This window comes from Sabethes cyaneus, chromosome 3 (genome assembly GCF_943734655.1).
Source record: "Sabethes cyaneus chromosome 3, idSabCyanKW18_F2, whole genome shotgun sequence".
NCBI classification, from domain to species: Eukaryota; Metazoa; Arthropoda; class Insecta; order Diptera; family Culicidae; genus Sabethes; species Sabethes cyaneus.
Window position 1 is genome coordinate 131,390,243 of NC_071355.1, and position 25,121 is coordinate 131,415,363.

At 40.6% G+C, this 25,121-nt stretch overlaps 1 protein-coding gene across 1 annotated transcript in view; it reads right to left on the reverse strand.

The window, feature by feature from the left end:
• The window catches only part of LOC128741230 (conserved oligomeric Golgi complex subunit 7), a 177,011-nt gene that overhangs the window by 140,866 nt on the left and 11,024 nt on the right, over positions 1-25,121 (reverse strand). The window contains exon 2 of the mRNA XM_053836877.1: positions 13,428-13,517. Within this exon, the coding sequence (XP_053692852.1) occupies positions 13,428-13,517 (90 nt within the window). The remainder of the gene's footprint in view (positions 1-13,427; positions 13,518-25,121) is intronic.

Consider the following 25,121-nt stretch of genomic DNA (forward strand, 5'->3'; position numbering starts at 1 on the left):
ACTGACGGACGGTCAGTATTTATCATCGACGGCTATTGGTGGCGAAACCAACGGCATTTGGCGGCAGCACCGACAGCAATTGGAGGTAAAAACGATGGCATTTTGGCGGCAACACCGGCAATTGGATGCAAATCCAAGGACTTTTGCGGCAATTAATGGCAATTGGAGGCAAAGCCGATGGCATTTTGGCGGCAACTTCGATCGCAATTATCGTAAACCAACACTGATGGCAAACGGAATCGGAACGACTGACTGGTAGTAAATTCAGCAGCAGGCCGTTGTGGTCTTAAACAGTTCTTATAAGAGCTATAGTAATTGAAGAATGGAAAGATTTTTCTACACTTTCTAAATGGTTTACGTTCCATTCAGATAATTATTTGAGCAGCAGCAGCAGCCGATCTGGTTTCTCCCACATCTACACTAGCTTACAAGTAGCAACGGCAGTGCCAGTGACTATAAAATAGCACACTAGGTTCGCCGTCTGCTCATTTACCGCACGATCGCGCTGACGAACGGTCGGTATTTTGATAAAACTAATCCATTTCTACTTTACAGTGATTTGGCATTTCCTATCACTCCTGTATTAGCGGGCAACCATCATCCTAGAGTCTAAAGGACCGAATAGCGACATCCATCTATATATTGGCAACAGTAATTATAGTACTGATTTTTAAGAAGTGCCATCAGCTCAAACATAGTTCTTTTCAGGGCCACCAAACAATTTATTTATTTATTTATTTATTTATTATAAATTATATTCATCTGACTAAGTCTTAATGAAACATATAGCACAAGTCAACAAATTCATATTATATCCAGTCAGCTCTCTTCAATTTTTGCACAAATTTTCCGGTAGATTCACCAAACTCGAACAGTCCTTCAGCCTGCGTGAACGTCCGGATACATGCAGCCATTGGTTCATGGTACCCAAACGTGGTTCGATGAAACTCGGTATGCAATAGCGCCGTGGTGCGTAAATGTCTTTGCGATGCACGAAAGTTTAGTTTTGTCAGTAAGCTCGGTGAATCAATGTCATGATTAAGTATTTTTGCCACAAGCGTTGCCTGTTGAACTTTGCGGCGCCGTTCCAAAGTGTCTAAGTCAAGCAGGCGACATCGTTCTTGATACGGCGGAAGATTATCAGGATCTCTCCAAGGCAAATCCCTTAGGGCCATACGGATGAATCTTCTTTGAATGCGCTCGATTCTTAAAATCCAGGTGAGCTGATAGGGCAGCCAGATCACACTTGCATTTTCAAGCACAGGACGGACTAACGCACAGTATAACGATTTTAGGCAGTGAGGGTCCTTGAAATCTCTCCCAATTTTGGCAATAAACCCAAGCTGTCGAGATGCTTTCGAAATAATAGCAGAATAGTGAAGGTTAAACGTAAGTTTGGAGTCGAGTACGATGCCGAGGTCGCTAACGTGATCCACCCTCCTGAGAGTACTCCCGTCTATGTTATAGTCGAAGATAATTGGGCTCTGGATGCGGTGAAAAGTGATTACCTCACATTTTCCTGTGCTTACAATCAAGTAGTTCAACTTGCACCAGTTCACGAAGACGTCTAGTAATTCTTGCAGCCGGAGACAATCGTCGATGGAACGCACAGGAAGAAACAATTTAAGGTCGTCAGCGTAAATAAGTGCGCATCCGGCTTCAAGCAGTGTAATCACGTCGTTGAAAAATAGAATGAAGAGCAAAGGTCCCATGTTGCTTCCTTGGGGGACACCAGATTTATTGGTGAACACACACGAAACGGCAGATTCTAGTTTAACTTGCAAGACTCTGTCGCTCAAATATGAACTAATCCACGACAATAGCCGCTGTGAGGCCCCCAGTCGCTGAAGTTTTCGTAGAAGGATACGGTGGTCGATACGGTCAAATGCAGCTTTCAGGTCAGTGTATACTGCGTCCACTTGTGCTTTTTCCTCGAGTAGCACAATGCACGTGGAAGCAAAATCGAGCAGGTTAGTTGAGACGGATCGCCCAGGCATAAATCCGTGCTGGTAGAAGGATATATAGTTCTTCGTACGATTTAGAATTTCGCTGCTTACAATAATTTCGAAAAGCTTGGAGCCAGCAGACAAGCTTGTGATACCTCTGTAGTTCCGTACATTTCGGCGATCACCACTCTTATGGACGGGGAACATGAAGGATTTTTTCCAGATACCAGGAAATTTGCCTTGCGTAAAGGATTTGTTGAAAATGCGACACAGTGGCGTAGATAATTCTGATGCGCAGCGGCAAAAGATAGCAGCAGGAATTCCATCGGGCCCCGCGGAGAAGGATCGCTTCAACTTACGTGCTGCTTCAACAACCATTATTGGGGTAATTTCAAAGGTGTCGAGGTCAACTAGTCCTTCTGGAACGTTTACCGCAGCCGATTCAGCTTCAGCATCAGTAGCGAACGTATTGGCGAACACAGAGGAGAAGAAAGATGCGAACATTTCACAGGAGTCCATGACGGAACGCGCCTCGGAGCCGTCAAGATAAACATTAGCAGGAATAGAAGCACTTTTGCGTTTCGAGTTGACAAAACTCCAAAAACCTTTTGGGTTCCTTCGTAGGTCAGTTTGTACACGGAGAACATACGACTTGTATAGGGAAGCGTTGAGCTGGCGATATTCGTCACTAGTCCGTTTGAATTCACGTTTCGATTCTGGGGATCTACGTTGTCGATGCTTACGAAGATAAGCGTTACGTGCTCGTTTTAATGAACGTAAACGACTAGTACCCCAAGGCGGTGTGCGACGTTGTTTAACAAATGGTAAGTTAGATCGGAGCCACAGGTTGATAGTGCCACAGAATAAACTCGCCATTTCATCTAGCTCTTTCCTACCAAGTAAACCTTCCCAGTCAAAGTTCCGTAAATACTGTGAGAGCAAGTCAAAATCTATTTTGCGATAGTTCAATTGTCGGTGTTCAATTTCGGGTGGCGAGTAATTCTCGAGATAACTATTAATAACTGGCAACGAAATCAACAACGGGGGATGATGAGTGTCAACGGGAAGCAGTGGTGCAACACACGTGTCAACGGATACAGCATGGTCTGCAGAATGGAAAACTAAATCGAGAACTCTACCAAGCTGATTACGCTCCAGATTAGCTTGTTGGAGGTTGAGAAAGTCCATTCCGTCGACCAAAATCGTACTCGCAGCGGAGAGGTGCGATGTATTAGTTGGCCGAATCGTGCCATCATTGTAGTCCCAAGTAATACGCGGTTGATTATAGTCACCGCAAATCAGGACAGCTTCAATTGAGCGGGTTTTTTCACACAACTCACGAATGGAAGAAACATGCGACTCGACCACAACAGTATCTTGACTTTTGTCGGGTGGTATGTATATGGCGCTTAACAGGATCTTCAAACCGCGAATATTTGCAGTAACACATACCTGCTCTAAGGTACTTCCATGCACTGACGTAAGAAGGGCACATGAGTGTTGCCGAGCGATAGCAATCAGTACTCCACCGAAACTGCGCTTGTCACTGTTACGAGCAGAACGATCGCAGCGAAAAACGTTGAACTTTTCACCAAACAGTTGCACTGAATTTATGGAATCGTTGAGTCCCGTTTCCGTCAAAATAATAACGTCAAGACAGCAATCTCGGCACGCTAGGTAAAGCTCGTCCACTTTTGTCCTCAATCCCCTGGCATTTTGGTAGTAGACGCTGATATCGTTGGAATGTGTGTCACAGTACTGTAACGTGGAAATACTGTACACAGCCGGAAAATTAGTCGTATTTGATAGATACTCGCCTTTGGCGGGAACCATAAGGTTCCCACCGTCCACAAAAGATCGCGTTGTGTTTAATTCATAACCGCAACATCCTCCATCGGAAGCACACTTGCCGCAACCGTGCGCTGGTCCAAGTTTTTTGCCTGGTCAATGAACTCCCGGAACAGTAACCCAGCTGGCCACGATGAGGGGTTTAAAGCGATGTCCCGCATTTCAGGATCGAGTCCGATTTTGAAGGACACAAACGACATAGTAGAAACATCTTTTCCTCTGGGAACTAAGCGAATTACATCACTAGGCTCAGCGACGTTCAGGCAGCGGGAAACGATCATTTTTACATCTGCGTTCGAAATCAGTGGATTCAATTTCGATAAATAGAGCCAAAATTTTTCAGTAGTGACGGATGCGACGGTAGCAACGGAAAGGTCAGTTAAATCAATAACCTTTGTGCCACAGTTAGTCGGCGCTACAATAGTTGGACGTGGCTGATCGTCGATGCGGCGACGTTTCATGGACCGTGCTGATCTGGATTCATGAACAACAGGAGTAGCATGGTTCAGCGAGGGGGTGACAGGAAAGTGCGAATCGGTTGATAATTTATCAATTTTTTTGCTTAGTATGTCGACAACATTAGACAACAGTTTAACCTGTGCCGGCAGACTATCATGACTATCATCAACCGATGGTTGAGACTGGATGCTATTTAATTTATCCGCTATATATTCGCGAACACTCCGTCCACCCAACTCGTCTCTGCAAGGAGAGCAAACAAATAGGATTTTGCCCTGAGCAAGCACGTCTTTGTATCCACGACTGTTAAAGCCGCAGCACTGTTGGCTAATATGGTAGAATGCGTCGCACACACCACATCGAATTGGCTCAAGATCATTGATGGTTTGCTTGCATTCTCCACACACTTTTTTTTCCATGACTCTACGTTGCTCGTCGGATAACCAGTGCGCACACAATCTCACTCGGTGTATTGTAGTAAGCCGGCTAAAGCACAAAGCAATATCACTGTATCGAAATGGTACGAAGCAACAGATAGCAGCGCGGCAATAAATAATCGGCCAAAACAACGGCAGATAATGTTCAAGTTGCAGAAATTATTTCTTGCCAACTAAATTATCACTTCTATTTCCGATAAATTTTGTCAATAGCAAATAAAACGAACAGTTAACACAGTAAAACAAACAATAATTGCGGAACTATAACTTGCATGCGTACACGCTACAGAACAACTTCATTTTTTCAAATGGTTTTTTTTTTCAAAACCACCATTGATTCAATGAAGAATTAAATCAGAATATTTCACTCTTCTTTTACAAATAAACACTCAAACAATGATACTCACAGATACTCAAATATGCATATGCCATAAATGCAGTTTGCATTAGTCTTTGATCTAATGATCAGACATAAAGTTATACTTCATCGATTAAAACATGTTATCAATGTAATGAGTATTATATGACACAGTCCTACGTCACCCTTTCGTACAACCCTTAGGACTGTATACCTTGTAGTTTTTTAAACAAGCGTTTCAGCATTTTTACTCAAAGTTTATTATACTGAAAACCAAATCTATTCCTATATTCACATATACGTTGATATTTTTCATACAAAAAACCTATCAAAAAAGATAAAATCGAAAGATATTTTTTGTTGATTTTCAAAAATTACATTGTGAGAACTGCTGCTCTGTTTTTGCTAGAACTAGAGCTCGAGTACTTTGGGCTATAAAGCCCACAGACAATTGATTGTACACAAAACATTTGTTACTCAAGTCCAACAAATTTTTTGTTCCCCGATTTTTAAAGCCAATTTTAAAGCGATGAGAGGGGATTGGTGACAAAAAAAACTTGAAAAATAATTTGCAACGGCCTAACTGCTGATAAAGATTCGTAATCGAAAGAAAAAAAGTGTTGAGTGTTTAGTTTACTTGAAGAATTTTATTAACAGCTTCTATGTACTATTAAGATAGCAAAAGTTACAATTCAAAGTAATTCCTTCGTGTAATTAATATGGACTCATTGAATACAATCGTTAAGATTTAGGTAGTGATAAAATAAATTACATTAACAGCTAACACTAACAAGTGCGATATATAACGCAGTACGACATTTATCTAACGGAATTTTGCATTAATAAATACGAGTACAGTAGGATTTCGAATTTGACAACAAATGCGTGTTGCCTATTTTACCATAATCGAGACGCTATTTTGATATGTAAAAAATTTATAAATATAGGTCATAAATGGGCTAAATATAATTAATCAGTGGTTTTGCTAGGATTGCAATAATATTATACCTAAAAAATCAGAGGGCTTGTGTACAAGACACGACCGCATATATAGGTGACGCAGGACTACGTAAGTCTCTTTGTAGTGATAGTAGCATGTATTCATGCTTGTAATCATTCGATTCTTCATGTATACATGCTATATGCAACATATATACATCAAAGTAGTAACATTGCATACGTTCAATGTTCAAAACATTGTACATTTGAAAACAATTTAACAAAATCAAGAACACAAACCATTGCTTGCCTGCTACCTTACAGAAATTAAAGATGGTTTTTATTACCCATGATTCCCCACGTTGAAGGGATTTTACCAATTCAATCCTATTTTATAAACAGCACATCTTTTCACTACACTTCTAATGAAATGGCAAGCATGCGTATTCATACAGAGTCTTATTATAACTGTACACAACAGATGTAGCACATTTTTCCAACACAGATATCAAATTCACCGAGGTTTAATCGTCTCACAGTAAAGAATTTGCGATCTGTTGGGACAACGAACTTGTGTCATTTTTTCTGGCACACTTCCCTAACACAGACATCAAATTGGACTAGGTTTAATCACGTTCGTAAGAAATCTGTTGGCACGAGGGGGCTTTGTCACTCTTTCTGGCGTACTTCCCAAGCAAGGACATCAAAATGGTCTAGGTTTAACCGCGGTGTTAAGAAATATTGTTGAAATGAGGCAACTTCGTCACTTGTTTTGGCTTACTTCCCAAGCACAGATATCAAATTGGTATAGGTTTAGATCATCGTAAAGTATTCTGGTAAATCATAGGTTCATTATTTTCAATTTTTCAATAGTTCAACATCAAGAATCCATACTTTTCTTCATTTGGGTCAATTCTTAGAAGATTTTCCGATTGATTGGTGTAAAAATATTGAAAATCGATCGGAAAACCGCTGAGCTATAAGCGCTCAAAACCTTTCATTTTTCGTGACGCTCGCATTTTTCGATTTTTTGGAATGACACCCTATCTCAAAACTTGCCGTAAGACGTAGTCCTACGTCAAAAATCCGACAAAGCTATCATGCCGACGTAAGCAATTTTTTGTTACCCTGCGGTAAGACGTAATCCTACGGTTATATCTAGCGGAGGCCACCAAAAGGCGGTGCACAGTGGTCCAAAAATCAAAATAGTTGGCAGAAACCCCATTTTGCAAGTATTTTTAATTGATCAAATAACTCAAAAGTGTTCTTCTACATACCCATATGAGCCTAAATCCTTGTTTTGGTTGTTCGTTTCTTAGTTTTCTAAAAGCTATAGCCTTCTGAACTTGTTGAATAACATTTAAGCCGGTGAAATCTTTTCAAGAACACGTATGGTTGTTTCTTATAGGTATGTAGCAAACGTTGCATAAATATCGCAAACAATGACATCTTTAGTTGAAAGACATCTATTTCAATATTATTGAGAAGGTTACACTAATTTAAAATATTATTGGTTCACCGAGTCTGGCTTGATTATGATAAAAATGAGGACGAATATCTAAACTCTTTCGAATTGACAGTCGTAACTTATGGAACCCGTCGAGTTCCGCTGCCATATTACTTTTAGTGTGCAGGTATACTTGTAAGGAACCGATTAAACCTAAATTTGCCTGCAACTTTCTGCAACTAAGAAAGTAAAGACAAATCTTAGAGAGGATGTACGAATTCATGTAAGCAAATTTGATTTTAACGAATAATCCTTGCAATGGTTTCAATATATGATAGTAGGCATTGATTATTCTGCATTGATTATTCCAGGATATCGTGGAAATGAAAGGGACAAGCAATAATATAGTTTAATAAACTGATTTTGGAGTATACTTCAAAGAAAGCTTCGTAGCGCAAAACAACAATTTAGTTTGTTTCGGGGAATATCGAAACAGAATGACGCGCTTCTAAGGCACATCTGATGCAAAGGCTCATTTCAACAGGATTTACAGGAGACATAGTACTCCCATTACATCTTATTATTAGGCTTGCATTTTAGATGGAAGACACCTTTACTATAAGGATATACAAGGTCTAAAACTAATGTTTAATTCAAAAAGTAATCAAAAGTATTCAAAATGTGACACAACAGCGAAACAAATCATGAATCTGTAATTATCGTTCGCTGTATCTTACATTACATTAATGTATGCTCCAGTCTAAATTCGTAACTATTATCAATATATCTATTACAATAAATAAAATATGAAAAAAATAATTTCATACTTTTCAGTGAAAGAAACTAGAAGTCTAATATTAATTAATCAAGGGCATAGTAGAGGCCGCAAACAAAGCAATTACAAGAAAGTTTTTCTGGTTAACTTTTATTTGTTGTTTCATTAGTCAGACCGATACGTATTTCGCCTACGATTTGTCGTCTTCATCAGTGTCTGTTTTGAATTTGAACTTGTATTTCTTTGTATATCTTTATTTGAAAACTTATTTAATAATAAATAGCTTGTCTAAAAACCCATTCGGGTGCAATTAGAATGCTGAATCAAATGTACTGGAAAAATCGAATGAGTCGCAGAAATGTGAAAAAATCTTTCAATAAAAAAGTACTTAAGCAATTATTGGATAACAATCCAATAAAATGAAAATACAGTGGACTCTCGGAAAAGTTAAGCGATTGGGGAATGGGTCGATTAACTTTTCCGAAATATTAACTTTTCTGAGTAGTCCTAAAAATCATTGAAAATGATAAATACAAAGGCGTAAGATGCATTCCAGGATATAGGATACACATTTTTATGTATTTAGAAGTTCTAATTTAAAAAAAAATGTAGTAAGATCTTTTTGAAATAATAATTAGTTCCTTTCAGTAAGTTTAAAATAGTCGGTTCACTAGTTTACTTTTGTTTTTTCGTAGTCTGACTACGTTTTGATAATATATGAAACTGTGGAAAGGCAACCGAAAAATGAGAAATAAAGATAGAAGGTAAACACACGTGTGTGCGGACGAACGCTTGGACAACCAATAAATTCAAACTCTCAGAAAAGTTAAGGCAAAAATTAAATTTTTAGAGCGTTGCATGAGAGGTGATATTCGCTTAACTTTTCTGAACAATTAACTTTTCAGAGAGTTAACTTTTCCGAGAGTTCACTGTATAATGTTATCCAACCTTTCAGTGCCTTATAAGACAACTGAGAGTTATCAAATCAACTCAACCATTACTGAAAAACTTAACGTAATAACGTGTATTAAAGAGTTAACTTATAATTTAAGGGTTAAGCACTAGTTGAATGATATCACATAGATCTCCTGAGTATATCAACCAACTTCGCAGAAGTCACCTATCCTCTAGGAGATCGTTTTGACATTTCTGCCAGCTTTTTGGACTTTCGGACCACTGTGCGGTGGTGGGCATAAGAGGGTTAATTAAATAATTTACGCATAACTCAAATAAAAATTTAGCACGATACTTTCTTTAATTCTTATGCGATTTAGTGGCATAATTGAATTGTTTAGATTGATTCGAATAACCAGAATAATCAGAAATGCTTCCCCGGCGTAACGTTGTCTTTTTCAATCTTGATGAGCGCTCGTCCCGATTATTCATTATGAACGATTTGCTGCGAAGGCGAACTCCTAGACTACTACCCGATGGCATCGGCTCATAAGCAGCTTTGCCGTTGCCTTGTTGAGCGGTGTACACTTGTAGTGGAATACCCGTGTGCACTTGCCCACACATTTCATCGGCAAATCTGATACTACTATTGCCAATCCACAGGCCGAACAAATCATCGCACAACACACACTAAACGCGCGAGCGGAACACTATGCAGCTAGAAAAAAAATTTACCTGAAGAAAACCCTTTACCTGATAGAAAAAAACTTTGCTTTACCTAAATACCGTGGACCCCCGTTCGTTTGACCGTTTTTAATTTGAACACTTTTTAATTTGAACCCCGTTGGTTTAATTAAAAATGGTTCAAACGTCATTCTCAATATGACAACATTTGCTTATCCAGACAATGCACATAAACACGATTTGTTTGTGCTGATCTACCGTGTTTAAACTGTTTCACATTGCGTTTTCCCAACGATTATGGTAAAAATCCGATCGGAGAATGAAATATACGCTGCTTGCAACTGCCAACTGAATCAAACCACCAAAACAATAACAAAGAGCAGGGCAGCCAGTTCACACAAGTTCCAGCATACTTAGGGTTACCAGTTGTTCAAATTAAAAACTAACCCCATTAGTTTGCATGAGGAATCGTTCAAACGAACGGGGGTCCACTGTATTGCCCGTTTCTTTGGTAACAAAACGCGCTACTCACTTTTGACGTATAGGACTTCGTCTTACGACAAGTTTTGAGATAGGGTGTCATTCCAAAAAATCGAAAAATGCGTGCGTCACGAAAAATGAAAGGTTTTGAGCACTAATAGCTCAGCGGTTTTCCGAACGATTTTCAATATTCTTACACCAATCGATCGGAAAATCTTCTAAGAATTTACCTAAATGAAGAAAAGTATGGATTCTTGATGTTGAACTATTGAAAAATTGAAAATAATGAACCTATGTTGTACCAGAATTCTCGCTTCGTGATTGGTTGGAAGATTCTTTACGATGATCTAAACCTATACCAATTTGATATCTGTGCTTGGGAAGTACGCCAGAGAGAGTAACAAAGTCCCCTCATGCCAACAGATTTCTTACAACCGCGATTAAACCTAGTCCAATTTGATGTCTGTGTTAGGGAAGTGTGCCAGAAAAAAATGACACAGGTTAGTTGTCCCAACAGATCGCAAATTCTCTACTGCGAGACGATTAAACCTAGGCGAACTTGATATCGGTGTTGGAAAAATGTGCTACAGCTGTACTGTTCGGTTGTAATACGACTCTGTATGAATACGCATGCTTGCCGTTTCATTAGAAGTGTAGTGAAAAGATGTGCTGTTGATAAAATAGGATTGAATTGGTAAAATCGCTTCAACGTGGGAAACCATGGATAATAAAACAAATCTTTAATTTCAGTAAGGTAGCAGGAAAGCAATAGTTTGTGTTCTTGATTTTGTTAAATTGTTTTCAAATGCACAATCTTTTGAGAATTGAACGTATGCAATGTTACTACTTTGATAAAGGTTACATACAACTAGGGCTGTCTAACCGGTAGTACCGAAACCGGTAATACCGGCCAATTTCTGGATACCGAAATACCGGTTTTGAAAAGGCAAAAAACCGGTATTTCCGGTATTTTCTAATCTGCTTGTTTTTTCCAACTCCTTATTCGAACTAAGAAGAACTAAATTTTACAAAAGATTATAAAACTCTTTGAAGAACAACTTGGTGTTAATGCCGACGAGATTCTTCGACTACTAACAATGAAGAGAGTGCAATTGTGGGTCAAATTATTTTAGCTCTTGAACCCGTAGAGTAGAGTAACTTTGGTGTTAAAAGGTTTCATTGTATAAGCCAGACGTCGCGTTTCAATTTATTTTTGAACAACTTGATATTCAAAAGCCACCAAATTATTCGAAGCTCTCAAATAACGAATTTAGGAAACAAGATCAGGGCCCAGAAACGTCACTAAATTGCAGTGTTGGGCACCGCTAATTCGCTAACCAATTCAATTTGCTCGATAATCGAGGAAATTTCGCTAATCACTAATCGCAAACTGCAAATTAACAGTCACAGTTTATTTTTGAACATATCACAACAACTTGCATTGTAATCTATCACTGTACAAATTATTACTTTCTAATAAAACTAAGATCAAAACCTGTAATAATGGATAAAATGCTCTACAGTTTATTATTTCAAAATTAACAGCGGCACTTCATTTGGAATTACGGATCAGCAACAATTCGGCTAGTCTGAGTATAAATTATGAAGCCTAATTAGCGTTTCGCGATTGCTCGGTTAGCGAATTAGCGGCACCCAACACTAGTAAATTGTTATTCAACAATGAAGTAATGAAGCTTCAGTTTTAACAGAAGCAGCGCCGCTTCGGTTCAAAACTGACTTCAATCATCGTCATTGAAACGATTTTCAATTCATCATGACGACCGGTTTTAAAGTTTCATTTGTATTTCTCTATCAAATATTCAGAAAAAGGTCAGCCTAGACTTTGAATGCAATTGAATTAATTTTAAGTAACATTTCCTACATTAATCTACTCAACATCGACAAATCGTGCATGACTGTCAATCGTCATCATTTGATACAGTCAGTAGCTTCAGCTGAAGCTTGCTCGAAACGTTCTGTTCAACAAATGAAACAAGTCGCTTCATGATGAAGCGAATGTAAGGGAAAGTTAACTTCATTTATTTGTTTCGACGATGCCGAGCTCTGATCAGAATACGGGGATCTTTGCGCGTTTTGAGCATTCTTGCCAACAAAGGATCTGCCAGGAAAGAATTTGCACACAAGGAGATGAAATCTGCATCCCACTATCTTGATTGATAACAGAGAAGAGAAGGTATTTGTGAACGATGATGAAGAGGATGACGTTATGCAGGAGTTCCGGTTTGGGGATGCAGAAAAAATTGTTGAGGAGAGGCTGTAGGAGACCGGGGCATTAATTCATTAATTATGCTGGAAGCAACAATACAAGATATTTTGTAAATAATTAAAGGCGGGTCTCCCTACTATAAATTTGAAGAAATGAAAGGAAAGTTCGTGATGTGCTTAGAGCCGTTCGCTAGACATCGATGAAAGCGGAAGTTTTTTCAATTGTTGGAAGTGTTGGCAATAAAATTCATTCTATAGTAAGGGAATTAAATCGCTAAGTGTATTATATCTGCTTCAATTCTATTTTGCTAAGCAACAATACTGAAGCTGATGTTTCAAAATAAAAATATTTACTGAAAAACATCAATATTTCTATTGATTTCGAATAATTTGCCAATACCGGTATTACCGGTATTTTCTACGCCAATACCGAAATACCGGTTTTCAACAAAAGTGCCCAATACCGAGAACCCTACATACAACGCATGTAGCATGTATATACGTTGCATATAGCATGTATACATGAAGAATCGAATGGTTACAAGCATGAATACATGCCACTATCACTACAAAGAGACTTACGTAGCCCTGCGTCACCTATACATGCGGTCGTGTCTTGTACACAACCCCTCTGATTTTTTTGATCGCTTGAAATCGTCGCAGAGAGAATCTGCTTGGCTGTATGTAAGTTATAAGTATATATTATGCTTGTATAGCACGTAAGCTATTGATTTACTTGACAAAATAAACGATAGTTGTCCCCGCGACGATTCTGGCGACGGTTTCGCCCGCGACGGTTATAATTCATCGCGTACGAAAAGGTGGAAAATTGATAACAATATGTCCCTAAAATTTCTGTTAAACCTTCAAATGTTGAAAAACGAAAATTGCATGATGCCGTACGAATACGGATTTGTATCACTGTAAAACATACCTCTTTTTCCTGTTTGAATGCAGTATTTTTGCAATGGGCAATTAAAAATTGATTGACATCAAAGCACTCCGTAGAAAGTTGGGTGAAATCCTAAAATCAAAATAGATATTAGACTAATTTATTATATTGACATAAGGGAATCAGCACTGAGGAGTTGACAAAAGAGGGAGCGTTCCTTGTATGAAAAAGAAGTGACGGAATAGGTATTCATTATATTTCATCAGTTGGCAGACCATTTCTGAATGTCGTCCGTTTTTAAACTAGTTTTTCCCATAGTGCAATAAAGTGTTGATAAAGTCATTTTCAAGTTTCGAAATTACTTCGAATTTTCGAATAATCACGGCAGTGAAATACCACATTAGTCGTCATAACAATGCATTATATCGCTCAAATAACTAGCACACTTAGATAATAAACTATAAAAATTTGTACGAATTTGTTACTTTTATTTAAATATGTACAAAAATATCCAGAACAGCAAAATTTATTATGTTGATTCTATGTTGAAAATGCACCTTTTTCATTAAAATACATTATTTAGTCTTGAAAATGTCCGAAAGTTTCAGGTAGACGTGTTTAAACATATTTTCGCTAACAATTCAGTTAAAATTACGCATTCCCCAGATATTCAAAACGCCATATCTCCCAAACTAACAATATTGTTTTTTCTAGTTAAGTGTTTCTTATGTAGAATTTTCTGGCGAACATTTTGAGCATATTTATTTGAAAATAAAATTGTGGGTGTTTTGAGATATTCGCATTTTTCGTTTTAAATTGCAAAAAAATGTATTGTCAATTGCAAGGAAAATTGTCCAATCAATAAGTGCGCAATGCTCATAAAAGTGCTCTTTTAGCTTAAATCGTTTCGGTCTCTTCGGCGCATTTATTGCTTGGAAGATAACGAAAAAGTGCGCCGAAGGTACCGAAACGATTTAATGCAAATTAGCACTTTTATGAGCGATATCGCACTTTGGATGGTACAATTTTCCTTGCAATTGACAATATGATGTTGACAAATTATATAAAAACTGATAACATCATTCGATTGGGCGGCCAAAAATCCATAGAAAAAGTATATTGCCATGGCTTCACATCAAACTGTTTCAGAGATATTTGAACCCGAAAAATGAATTTTTTTAAAAATCTGTAAAAAGCAAGAGGTCGGGCACTCAGCACATTGTACCGCGGCACTTCAGAGATATCAAGCGGCACACCTCTAAAGCCTTATAAAAATAACATTCATAGGGCTTTACACACCGCCGGTTCAATTTTACATATGAAATGGGAGCACTGCCAGTTGTCAAAATCACCCCATCGGCAGGCAACCATGTTTTCGCCGCCAACATCTCGTGTGTGCGAAAATGAGATAGCATGTCAGCACTGCGTTTCACTCAACTGCTAGCAGTCTGATTTGGGCCCGCTGTCAAATTTTGAGCCCCGGACATGCTGTCGCTGACGTTTACTGCAGTTCGATATAGAGATGTCGATGGGTTGGTCAAAATCATCTAGCACGGTTACCAGATCTATCAGATTATAACGAATTTAACAAATCTTGCAGTTCGGCACTTTCGGTACAACATCGGCACTGTTCGGCTCGTTTCAAGTAGCCTAACATAAAAACGGCTGTGCCGAGTGACCGACCCCGATAAAAAGGAAATAGCGCCACTGCTAGGGGGATTGATCAATCGACAAAAAAAAACTTTGGGAAATTGGTTGTGGGGTCGGAATGAACAATTATGCCAACTTTGGTTGAAATCGCTGATGGTCGGATCCAATTTTTCCGATTTTTGTGTACGTTTGAGATGGAATGACCCATATATATATATATATATATATATTATTATATATAACCCTATTAAAGCCCTATAAATGTATAACTCTATAGGGCTTTAGGTTATATTATGGGTGGGAAAGGTAAATATATTAGGGTTAAAAAAATGTTTCCATAGAGCTTGCTAAAGGTTACAAAAACTTATCGTTTTTCACTCAAACGTATGTTTTTTACCGGGGTATAACTGGGGGAAAACAAAAACAAACGTGTAAAATCAATGTAAAATCTAACAACAGCAACAACAAATCGCGCGTCGATGTGTGCGTGTGGCAAACGTCAGCAAGTTCAATAGGGAAAAGTAATATATTTTCAACAGTGTCTTGCCCCTAGGAAAACACAAATTCTAGATAGAATTAACAAAAGGGCGAATGTCGCAAATGTAAACAAAACGAGTGAGTTATTTTTTGCTGGACCAGCATATGGAAAATCAACTCTCACTCTGTTTGTTTACGCTTGCGACATTCGCCCTTTTGTTAATTCTATCTTCAATTATACCTGCTAACAAAAATAAACATTTGATAATTATTTTACATTTGATATTTTTTATATTGTAATATTTTGATAACATGTTTGACTCGATGAAGTATTCCTTTATGTCAGATTATTACAGTAAGGACTAATACAGACTGCATTTCTGGCATGTGTATGTTCATAAGTATCTATCGCCTCCAACTTTTTTTTTTTGGGTACATTCTCCACTGCGACCAGTAATTTGATCTATTGTGGCGGGCCCCTATTTACTGTAACCCACGTCAAGGTGTCGTATCACTATTAATAGGAGTGGTTTCCACTTGTTGACTAATGGCATTGTCCCAATAAGGTTAATTGCCACGAATAAAGTTAATTGCCTTATTGGGAGAACTTGTCCATACAACTGAGGGTTGTATTAAACCCTCCCCAAAGAATTTGCTCCTTCTATGATAAAGTGCTACGCAGTTACAAAGTAGATGTTTCGCATCTTCGCTATCTAGGTTACAAAAACGACAAGAGTCATCTTCCAATTTGCCTAGCTGTTTTAAGTGATAGTTACTTGAGCAGTGGCCCGTTACCAGGCCACAGAAAGTACGTAAATCTTTTTTAGATAGACTAAGAAGTCTCTGAGTTACTGTTTTGTCAGCTGATATAAATCGCTTTGATTGGCTTTGAGCTGTTAAATTATTTTTCCATATGTCATTTATCATTGATTTTTCCCAGTTACTCAATTCGATTCTGAGGGTACACGTTGAGGCCCCACAGAATGGTTCTGGTCCAATGAAAGGTTTAATCGATCCAGCTTTTGCCAATTGATCCGCTTTTTCATTGCCTTCAATTCCACAGTGCCCAGGTACCCAAAAAAGACTTACTGTACTTTTTTTAGCCACCTGCTGTAGCAATTGAATGCATTCCCAAACCAGCTTCGATGAACACGATACTGACTTTAGTGCTTTTAATGCAGCCTGGCTGTCAGAAAATCTATACCTATAAAGAAGGATTTCTGTCTGCCTGTCTGCCTGTCTGCCTGTCTGCCTGTCTGCCTGTCTGCCTGTCTGCCTGTCTGCCTGTCTGCCTGTCTGCCTGTCTGCCTGTCTGCCTGTCTGCCTGTCTGCCTGTCTGCCTGTCTGCCTGTCTGCCTGTCTGCCTGTCTGCCTGTCTGCCTGTCTGCCTGTCTGCCTGTCTGCCTGTCTGCCTGTCTGCCTGTCTGCCTGTCTGCCTGTCTGCCTGTCTGCCTGTCTGCCTGTCTGCCTGTCTGCCTGTCTGCCTGTCTGCCTGTCTGCCTGTCTGCCTGTCTGCCTGTCTGCCTGTCTGCCTGTCTGCCTGTCTGCCTGTCTGCCTGTCTGCCTGTCTGCCTGTCTGCCTGTCTGCCTGTCTGCCTGTCTGCCTGTCTGCCTGTCTGCCTGTCTGCCTGTCTGCCTGTCTGCCTGTCTGCCTGTCTGCCTGTCTGCCTGTCTGCCTGTCTGCCTGTCTGCCTGTCTGCCTGTCTGCCTGTCTGCCTGTCTGCCTGTCTGCCTGTCTGCCTGTCTGCCTGTCTGCCTGTCTGCCTGTCTGCCTGTCTGCCTGTCTGCCTGTCTGCCTGTCTGCCTGTCTGCCTGTCTGCCTGTCTGCCTGTCTGCCTGTCTGCCTGTCTGCCTGTCTGCCTGTCTGCCTGTCTGCCTGTCTGCCTGTCTGCCTGTCTGCCTGTCTGTCTGTCTGTCTGTCTGTCTGTCTGTCTGTCTGTCTGTCTGTCTGTCTGTCTGTCTGTCTGTCTGTCTGTCTGTCTGTCTGTCTGTCTGTCTGTCTGTCTGTCTGTCTGTCTGTCTGTCTGTCTGTCTGTCTGTCTGTCTGTCTGTCTGTCTGTCTGTCTGTCTGTCTGTCTGTCTGTCTGTCTGTCTGTCTGTCTGTCTGTCTGTCTGTCTGTCTGTCTGTCTGTCTGTCTGTCTGTCTGTCTGTCTGTCTGTCTGTCTGTCTGTCTGTCTGTCTGTCTGTCTGTCTGTCTGTCTGTCTGTCTGTCTGTCTGTCTGTCTGTCTGTCTGTCTGTCTGTCTGTCTGTCTGTCTGTCTGTCTGTCTGTCTGTCTGTCTGTCTGTCTGTCTGTCTGTCTGTCTGTCTGTCTGTCTGTCTGTCTGTCTGTCTGTCTGTCTGTCTGTCTGTCTGTCTGTCTGTCTGTCTGTCTGTCTGTCTGTCTGTCTGTCTGTCTGTCTGTCTGTCTGTCTGTCTGTCTGTCTGTCTGTCTGTCTGTCTGTCTGTCTGTCTGTCTGTCTGTCTGTCTGTCTGTCTGTCTGTCTGTCTGTCTGTCTGTCTGTCTGTCTGTCTGTCTGTCTGTCTGTCTGTCTGTCTGTCTGTCTGTCTGTCTGTCTGTCTGTCTGTCTGTCTGTCTGTCTGTCTGTCTGTCTGTCTGTCTGTCTGTCTGTCTGTCTGTCTGTCTGTCTGTCTGTCTGTCTGTCTGTCTGTCTGTCTGTCTGTCTGTCTGTCTGTCTGTCTGTCTGTCTGTCTGTCTGTCTGTCTGTCTGTCTGTCTGTCTGTCTGTCTGTCTGTCTGTCTGTCTGTCTGTCTGTCTGTCTGTCTGTCTGTCTGTCTGTCTGTCTGTCTGTCTGTCTGTCTGTCTGTCTGTCTGTCTGTCTGTCTGTCTGTCTGTCTGTCTGTCTGTCTGTCTGTCTGTCTGTCTGTCTGTCTGTCTGTCTGTCTGTCTGTCTGTCTGTCTGTCTGTCTGTCTGTCTGTCTGTCTGTCTGTCTGTCTGTCTGTCTGTCTGTCTGTCTGTCTGTCTGTCTGTCTGTCTGTCTGTCTGTCTGTCTGTCTGTCTGTCTGTCTGTCTGTCTGTCTGTCTGTCTGTCTGTCTGTCTGTCTGTCTGTCTGTCTGTCTGTCTGTCTGTCTGTCTGTCTGTCTGTCTGTCTGTCTGTCTGTCTGTCTGTCTGTCTGTCTGTCTGTCTGTCTGTCTGTCTGTCTGTCTGTCTGTCTGTCTGTCTGTCTGTCTGTCTGTCTGTCTGTCTGTCTGTCTGTCTGTCTGTCTGTCTGTCTGTCTGTCTGTCTGTCTGTCTGTCTGTCTGTCTGTCTGTCTGTCTGTCTGTCTGTCTGTCTGTCTGTCTGTCTGTCTGTCTGTCTGTCTGTCTGTCTGTCTGTCTGTCTGTCTGTCTGTCTGTCTGTCTGTCTGTCTGTCTGTCTGTCTGTCTGTCTGTCTGTCTGTCTGTCTGTCTGTCTGTCTGTCTGTCTGTCTGTCTGTCTGTCTGTCTGTCTGTCTGTCTGTCTGTCTGTCTGTCTGTCTGTCTGTCTGTCTGTCTGTCTGTCTGTCTGTCTGTCTGTCTGTCTGTCTGTCTGTCTGTCTGTCTGTCTGTCTGTCTGTCTGTCTGTCTGTCTGTCTGTCTGTCTGTCTGTCTGTCTGTCTGTCTGTCTGTCTGTCTGTCTGTCTGTCTGTCTGTCTGTCTGTCTGTCTGTCTGTCTGTCTGTCTGTCTGTCTGTCTGTCTGTCTGTCTGTCTGTCTGTCTGTCTGTCTGTCTGTCTGTCTGTCTGTCTGTCTGTCTGTCTGTCTGTCTGTCTGTCTGTCTGTCTGTCTGTCTGTCTGTCTGTCTGTCTGTCTGTCTGTCTGTCTGTCTGTCTGTCTGTCTGTCTGTCTGTCTGTCTGTCTGTCTGTCTGTCTGTCTGTCTGTCTGTCTGTCTGTCTGTCTGTCTGTCTGTCTGTCTGTCTGTCTGTCTGTCTGTCTGTCTGTCTGTCTGTCTGTCTGTCTGTCTGTCTGTCTGTCTGTCTGTCTGTCTGTCTGTCTGTCTGTCTGTCTGTCTGTCTGTCTGTCTGTCTGTCTGTCTGTCTGTCTGTCTGTCTGTCTGTCTGTCTGTCTGTCTGTCTGTCTGTCTGTCTGTCTGTCTGTCTGTCTGTCTGTCTGTCTGTCTGTCTGTCTGTCTGTCTGTCTGTCTGTCTGTCTGTCTGTCTGTCTGTCTGTCTGTCTGTCTGTCTGTCTGTCTGTCTGTCTGTCTGTCTGTCTGTCTGTCTGTCTGTCTGTCTGTCTGTCTGTCTGTCTGTCTGTCTGTCTGTCTGTCTGTCTGTCTGTCTGTCTGTCTGTCTGTCTGTCTGTCTGTCTGTCTGTCTGTCTGTCTGTCTGTCTGTCTGTCTGTCTGTCTGTCTGTCTGTCTGTCTGTCTGTCTGTCTGTCTGTCTGTCTGTCTGTCTGTCTGTCTGTCTGTCTGTCTGTCTGTCTGTCTGTCTGTCTGTCTGTCTGTCTGTCTGTCTGTCTGTCTGTCTGTCTGTCTGTCTGTCTGTCTGTCTGTCTGTCTGTCTGTCTGTCTGTCTGTCTGTCTGTCTGTCTGTCTGTCTGTCTGTCTGTCTGTCTGTCTGTCTGTCTGTCTGTCTGTCTGTCTGTCTGTCTGTCTGTCTGTCTGTCTGTCTGTCTGTCTGTCTGTCTGTCTGTCTGTCTGTCTGTCTGTCTGTCTGTCTGTCTGTCTGTCTGTCTGTCTGTCTGTCTGTCTGTCTGTCTGTCTGTCTGTCTGTCTGTCTGTCTGTCTGTCTGTCTGTCTGTCTGTCTGTCTGTCTGTCTGTCTGTCTGTCTGTCTGTCTGTCTGTCTGTCTGTCTGTCTGTCTGTCTGTCTGTCTGTCTGTCTGTCTGTCTGTCTGTCTGTCTGTCTGTCTGTCTGTCTGTCTGTCTGTCTGTCTGTCTGTCTGTCTGTCTGTCTGTCTGTCTGTCTGTCTGTCTGTCTGTCTGTCTGTCTGTCTGTCTGTCTGTCTGTCTGTCTGTCTGTCTGTCTGTCTGTCTGTCTGTCTGTCTGTCTGTCTGTCTGTCTGTCTGTCTGTCTGTCTGTCTGTCTGTCTGTCTGTCTGTCTGTCTGTCTGTCTGTCTGTCTGTCTGTCTGTCTGTCTGTCTGTCTGTCTGTCTGTCTGTCTGTCTGTCTGTCTGTCTGTCTGTCTGTCTGTCTGTCTGTCTGTCTGTCTGTCTGTCTGTCTGTCTGTCTGTCTGTCTGTCTGTCTGTCTGTCTGTCTGTCTGTCTGTCTGTCTGTCTGTCTGTCTGTCTGTCTGTCTGTCTGTCTGTCTGTCTGTCTGTCTGTCTGTCTGTCTGTCTGTCTGTCTGTCTGTCTGTCTGTCTGTCTGTCTGTCTGTCTGTCTGTCTGTCTGTCTGTCTGTCTGTCTGTCTGTCTGTCTGTCTGTCTGTCTGTCTGTCTGTCTGTCTGTCTGTCTGTCTGTCTGTCCGTATGTTCCTTATAGAATCGAAAACTACTGAACCAATCGGCTTGAAAATATGCATATAGAGGTTTTTTGGGGCCAGGAAAGGTTTTAGTGATGGTTAGAAACTCCTCCCCCCACTAAGAGGGGGGGCTCCCATACAAATGAAACACAAATTTCTGCATAACTCGACAATTAATCAAGCAAATACAACAAAATTTGGCATGTGGGTGTTTTCGGTGACAAGAATTTATTCTATGGTAAATTGAGACCCCTCCCCTCTTTATAAGGGGAATTATAACTTCTCTCCTCTTTAAAAGGGGGGGCTTCCATACAAATTTCCTCATAACTCGAGAACTAATCAAGCAAATGGAACCAAATTTGGCATGCGAAGGTTTTCGAGGGCAAGAATATTTTCTATAGTAAATTAGGACCCCTCCCCACTTTAAGAGGGGGGGCTCCTGTACCAAATAAACACAATTTTCCTCATAACTCGAGAAGTAATTAAGCAAATGGAACCAAATTTGGCATTTGGGTGTTTTTGGAGACAAAAATTTTTTCTATGATGAATTGGGACCCCTCCCCGTTTTAGGAGGGGGGGATCCTATACACATGAAATACAAATTTCCTCATAACTGAAGAACTAATCAAGCAAATGGAACAAAATTTGGCATGTGAAAGTTTTCGAGGGCAAGAATATTTTCTATGGTGAATAAGGAACCCTCCCCACTTTAAGAGGAGGGGCTCCTATACAAACTAAATACAAATTTCCTCATAACTCGAGAACTAATCAAGTAAATGGAACAAAATTTGGCACGTGGGTGTTTTTGGAGACAAATTTTTTTTCTATGATGAATTGGGACCCCTCCCTTCTTTAGGAAGGGGGGCTCCTATACAAATGAAATGCAAATTTCCTCATAACTCGAGAATTAATCAAGCAAATGGAACCAAATTTGGCATGTGAAAGTTTTCTAGGGCATGAATATTTTCTATGGTGAATTAGAACCCCTCCCCAGTTTAAGAGGGGGGGGATCCTATACAAACGAAATACAAATTTCCTCATAACTCGAGAACTAATCAAGCAAATGGAACCAAATTTGACACGTGGGTGTTTTTGGAGACAAATTTTTTTTCTATGATGAACTGGGACCCCTCCTCACTTTAAGAGGGGGGGCTCCTATACAAATGAAATACAAATTTCCTCATAACTCGAGAGTTAATCAAGCAAATAAAACCAAATTTGGCATGTGAAAGTTTTCGAGGGCAAGAATATTTTCTATGGCGAATTAGGACCCCTCCCAAATTTAAGAGGGGGGCTCCTATACAAACGAAATACAAATTTCCTCATAACTCGAGAACTAATCAAGCAAATGGAACCAAATTTGGCACGTGGGTGGTTTTGGAGACAAAAATTTTTCCTATGATGAATTGGGTCCCCTACCCACTTTAGGAGGAGGGGCTTCTATACAAATGAAATTCAAATTTCCTCATAACTCGAGAACTAATCAAGCAAATAGAACCAAATTTGGCATGTGGAGGTTTCTGGAGGCAAAAATATTATGGTGAATTAGGACCCCTCCCAACTTTAACACTTCTACACAAATCTAGCTTCTACACAAATGAAATACAAATTTCCTCATAATTCGAGAACTAATCAAGCAAATGCAACCATATTTGGCATGTGGCTATTTTTGGAGGCAACCATTTTTTCTATGATGAATTAGGACCCCTTACCTTTTTAAGAGGGGGGGGGCTCTCATACAAACGAAATACAAATTTCCTCATAACTCTAGAACTAATCAAGCAAATGGAACCAAATTTATCATGTGGGTGTTTTTGTAGGCAAGAATATTTTCTATGGTATATTTTCTATGGATTTTCCCACTTTAAGGGGGGGGGGTCCTATACAAATGAAAAACAAATTTCCTCATAACTCGAGAACTAATCAAGCAAATGGAACCAAATTTGGAATGTGGGAGTTTTAGATGGCAGAAATTTTTTCTATGGTGAATTACGACCTCTTACCCTTTTAAGAGGGGAGCTCCCATACAAATGAAATACAAATTTCCTTATAACTTGAGAACTAATCAAGCAAATGGAACCAAATTTGGCATGTGGGAGATTTTGGAGTCTTGAATTTATTTTACGATAGTTAGAGACTTCTCACCCCTGTGGTAGGGGGATATGGACTCTCATATAGTTAGAGACTTCTCACCCCTGTGGTAGGGGGATATGGACTCTCATACAAATAAAACAGAAATTTTTGCGAAACTCAAAAACTAATCGAACTCGAGAAACTCGAGACTCTTCCATAAAACATTAGTCAATACAAGACCACAAAAACTATCTATAGTAACACTAGATCATTCAGGACGAGACGGTCGCGAGTGTTGCCGGTGACCCGCCGTCGGAAGCGCCGCCCACTGGGGGGCTTGCAAAACTCGAGATTGTGACAAAGATCATCCGAGATTCATGATTTATGTACAACACAGGTTAATTTGTGGCAATACGAAGTTTGTCGGGTCAGCTAGTATACATATATTTGCATGTCTATAATTTCGTCGCAGACAAACTGTAGCACATTCAATTATTGCCTGTATTTCTGCCTGAAATACAGTCGGCCATTGACCCATAGATATTGATATGTTGACTCCGGGGCCCGTTACCCCTGCTCCGACTCTGTTGTTTAATTTAGAACCGTCAGTGTAGAAGATAATGGATCCTGGTTGAATATTAGGCCCACCTGATTCCCACTCCGTGCGACTTGTTTCGGTCACTTGGAATAGTCGTTCAAAGTTATATTGCCTATCCATCCAGTCTTCCTGGGTTAATATAGGATTAATTTTGAAATCTCTTAAAATACTGAGGTGGCCCCTAAGGTCTCCATCAAGAAACTTCTTTGTTCTTCTTAACCTTAGTGCATTTTTCTCAGCTTCCAATTGCACGAATAGGTGTAGTGGCAGTAAACTTAAAATAGCATCTAGTGCTTTTGATGGTGTACTACCGGTTGCTCCAGAAATGGAGATTGTAGCAAATCTTTGCAACTTCTCCAGTCTCTTCTGTGCATGTTTAATTTTAGTTTTCGGCCACCATACTAAGGCTGCATATGTTATTCTGGGTCTTACTATTGCCGTATAGATCCAATGAATCATTTTAGGTTTCAATCCCCATTTATTTCCAAACGTTTTCCTGCTTATCCATAAAGCATTCATAGCCTTATTTATTACTTCATCTAAATGGAAATTCCAATTCAGTTTGCTATCAAGAGTTACTCCTAAATATTTGACTTTTGGAGAAATATCTAGTTTGATACCTTCCAGGTACAAGTCGGGAATTTTTGTTTTTCTTCTTCGTGTAAAAGAAATCACGGTGGTTTTGTGAGGGTTTATAGACAGCCCCTCGTCCCTACACCACGCTGTTGTGACATCGAGAGCGTGTTGTAATCTATCCCTAATGACGTGTTCGTATTTTCCACGAACTATGATCACAATGTCATCAGCGAACCCAATTATTTCAAATCCTAACGTTTCAAGATGCGATAATAATTCGTCAACAACAAGTGACCATAGCAGAGGCGAAAGAACTCCTCCTTGTGGGCAGCCCTTTACAGTCTTTACCGTGACTGTTGACATTCCGTGGTTACTAGTTATCTCTCTATTTTGTAACATTTCAAAAATCCAATCTACAATAGCTTTGTCAAAATGTCGTTTTTCCATAGCATTTTTCATTGAAGTGTGAGATGCATTATCAAATGCTCCTTCAATGTCCAAGAAAGCAGCTAGCAGAACCTCCTTGGCCTCAAAATTCTTTTCAATTTTTGTTACTACTGTTTTACCTGACTCACTGCGAATATGCGTGTTATTGAAATAAAACGTCACCATGCGTTTTATTCGTTTATAACGCATATGCAGCTAATATCGATAACAACCGATTTTTTATAAGTTGTGCTTTTGTTATTGCATTTAACTTGTAAAAAGTTGCATAAATAACAATTCAGTTTCACAATACAATTATTGCGTACTACTAGCACTTGCAATATAATGTTTAAGTACGTTATTTTTAGTGATCGAAATCAACGTTATTTTCGATACAAGGGCGAAACCTTTCGAACCAACACGATACCGCGAATACAACGCTATGCGCAGTGAGTCAGGTAACACAGTAGCACAGAACAGAAGTGGAAGTCGGAACGATTCGGCGATCAAAACTGGTAACAGAGTCTTTTTTGCTTTTATTTTTCTTTTGGGAAGGTTTTCGCACAGAAGC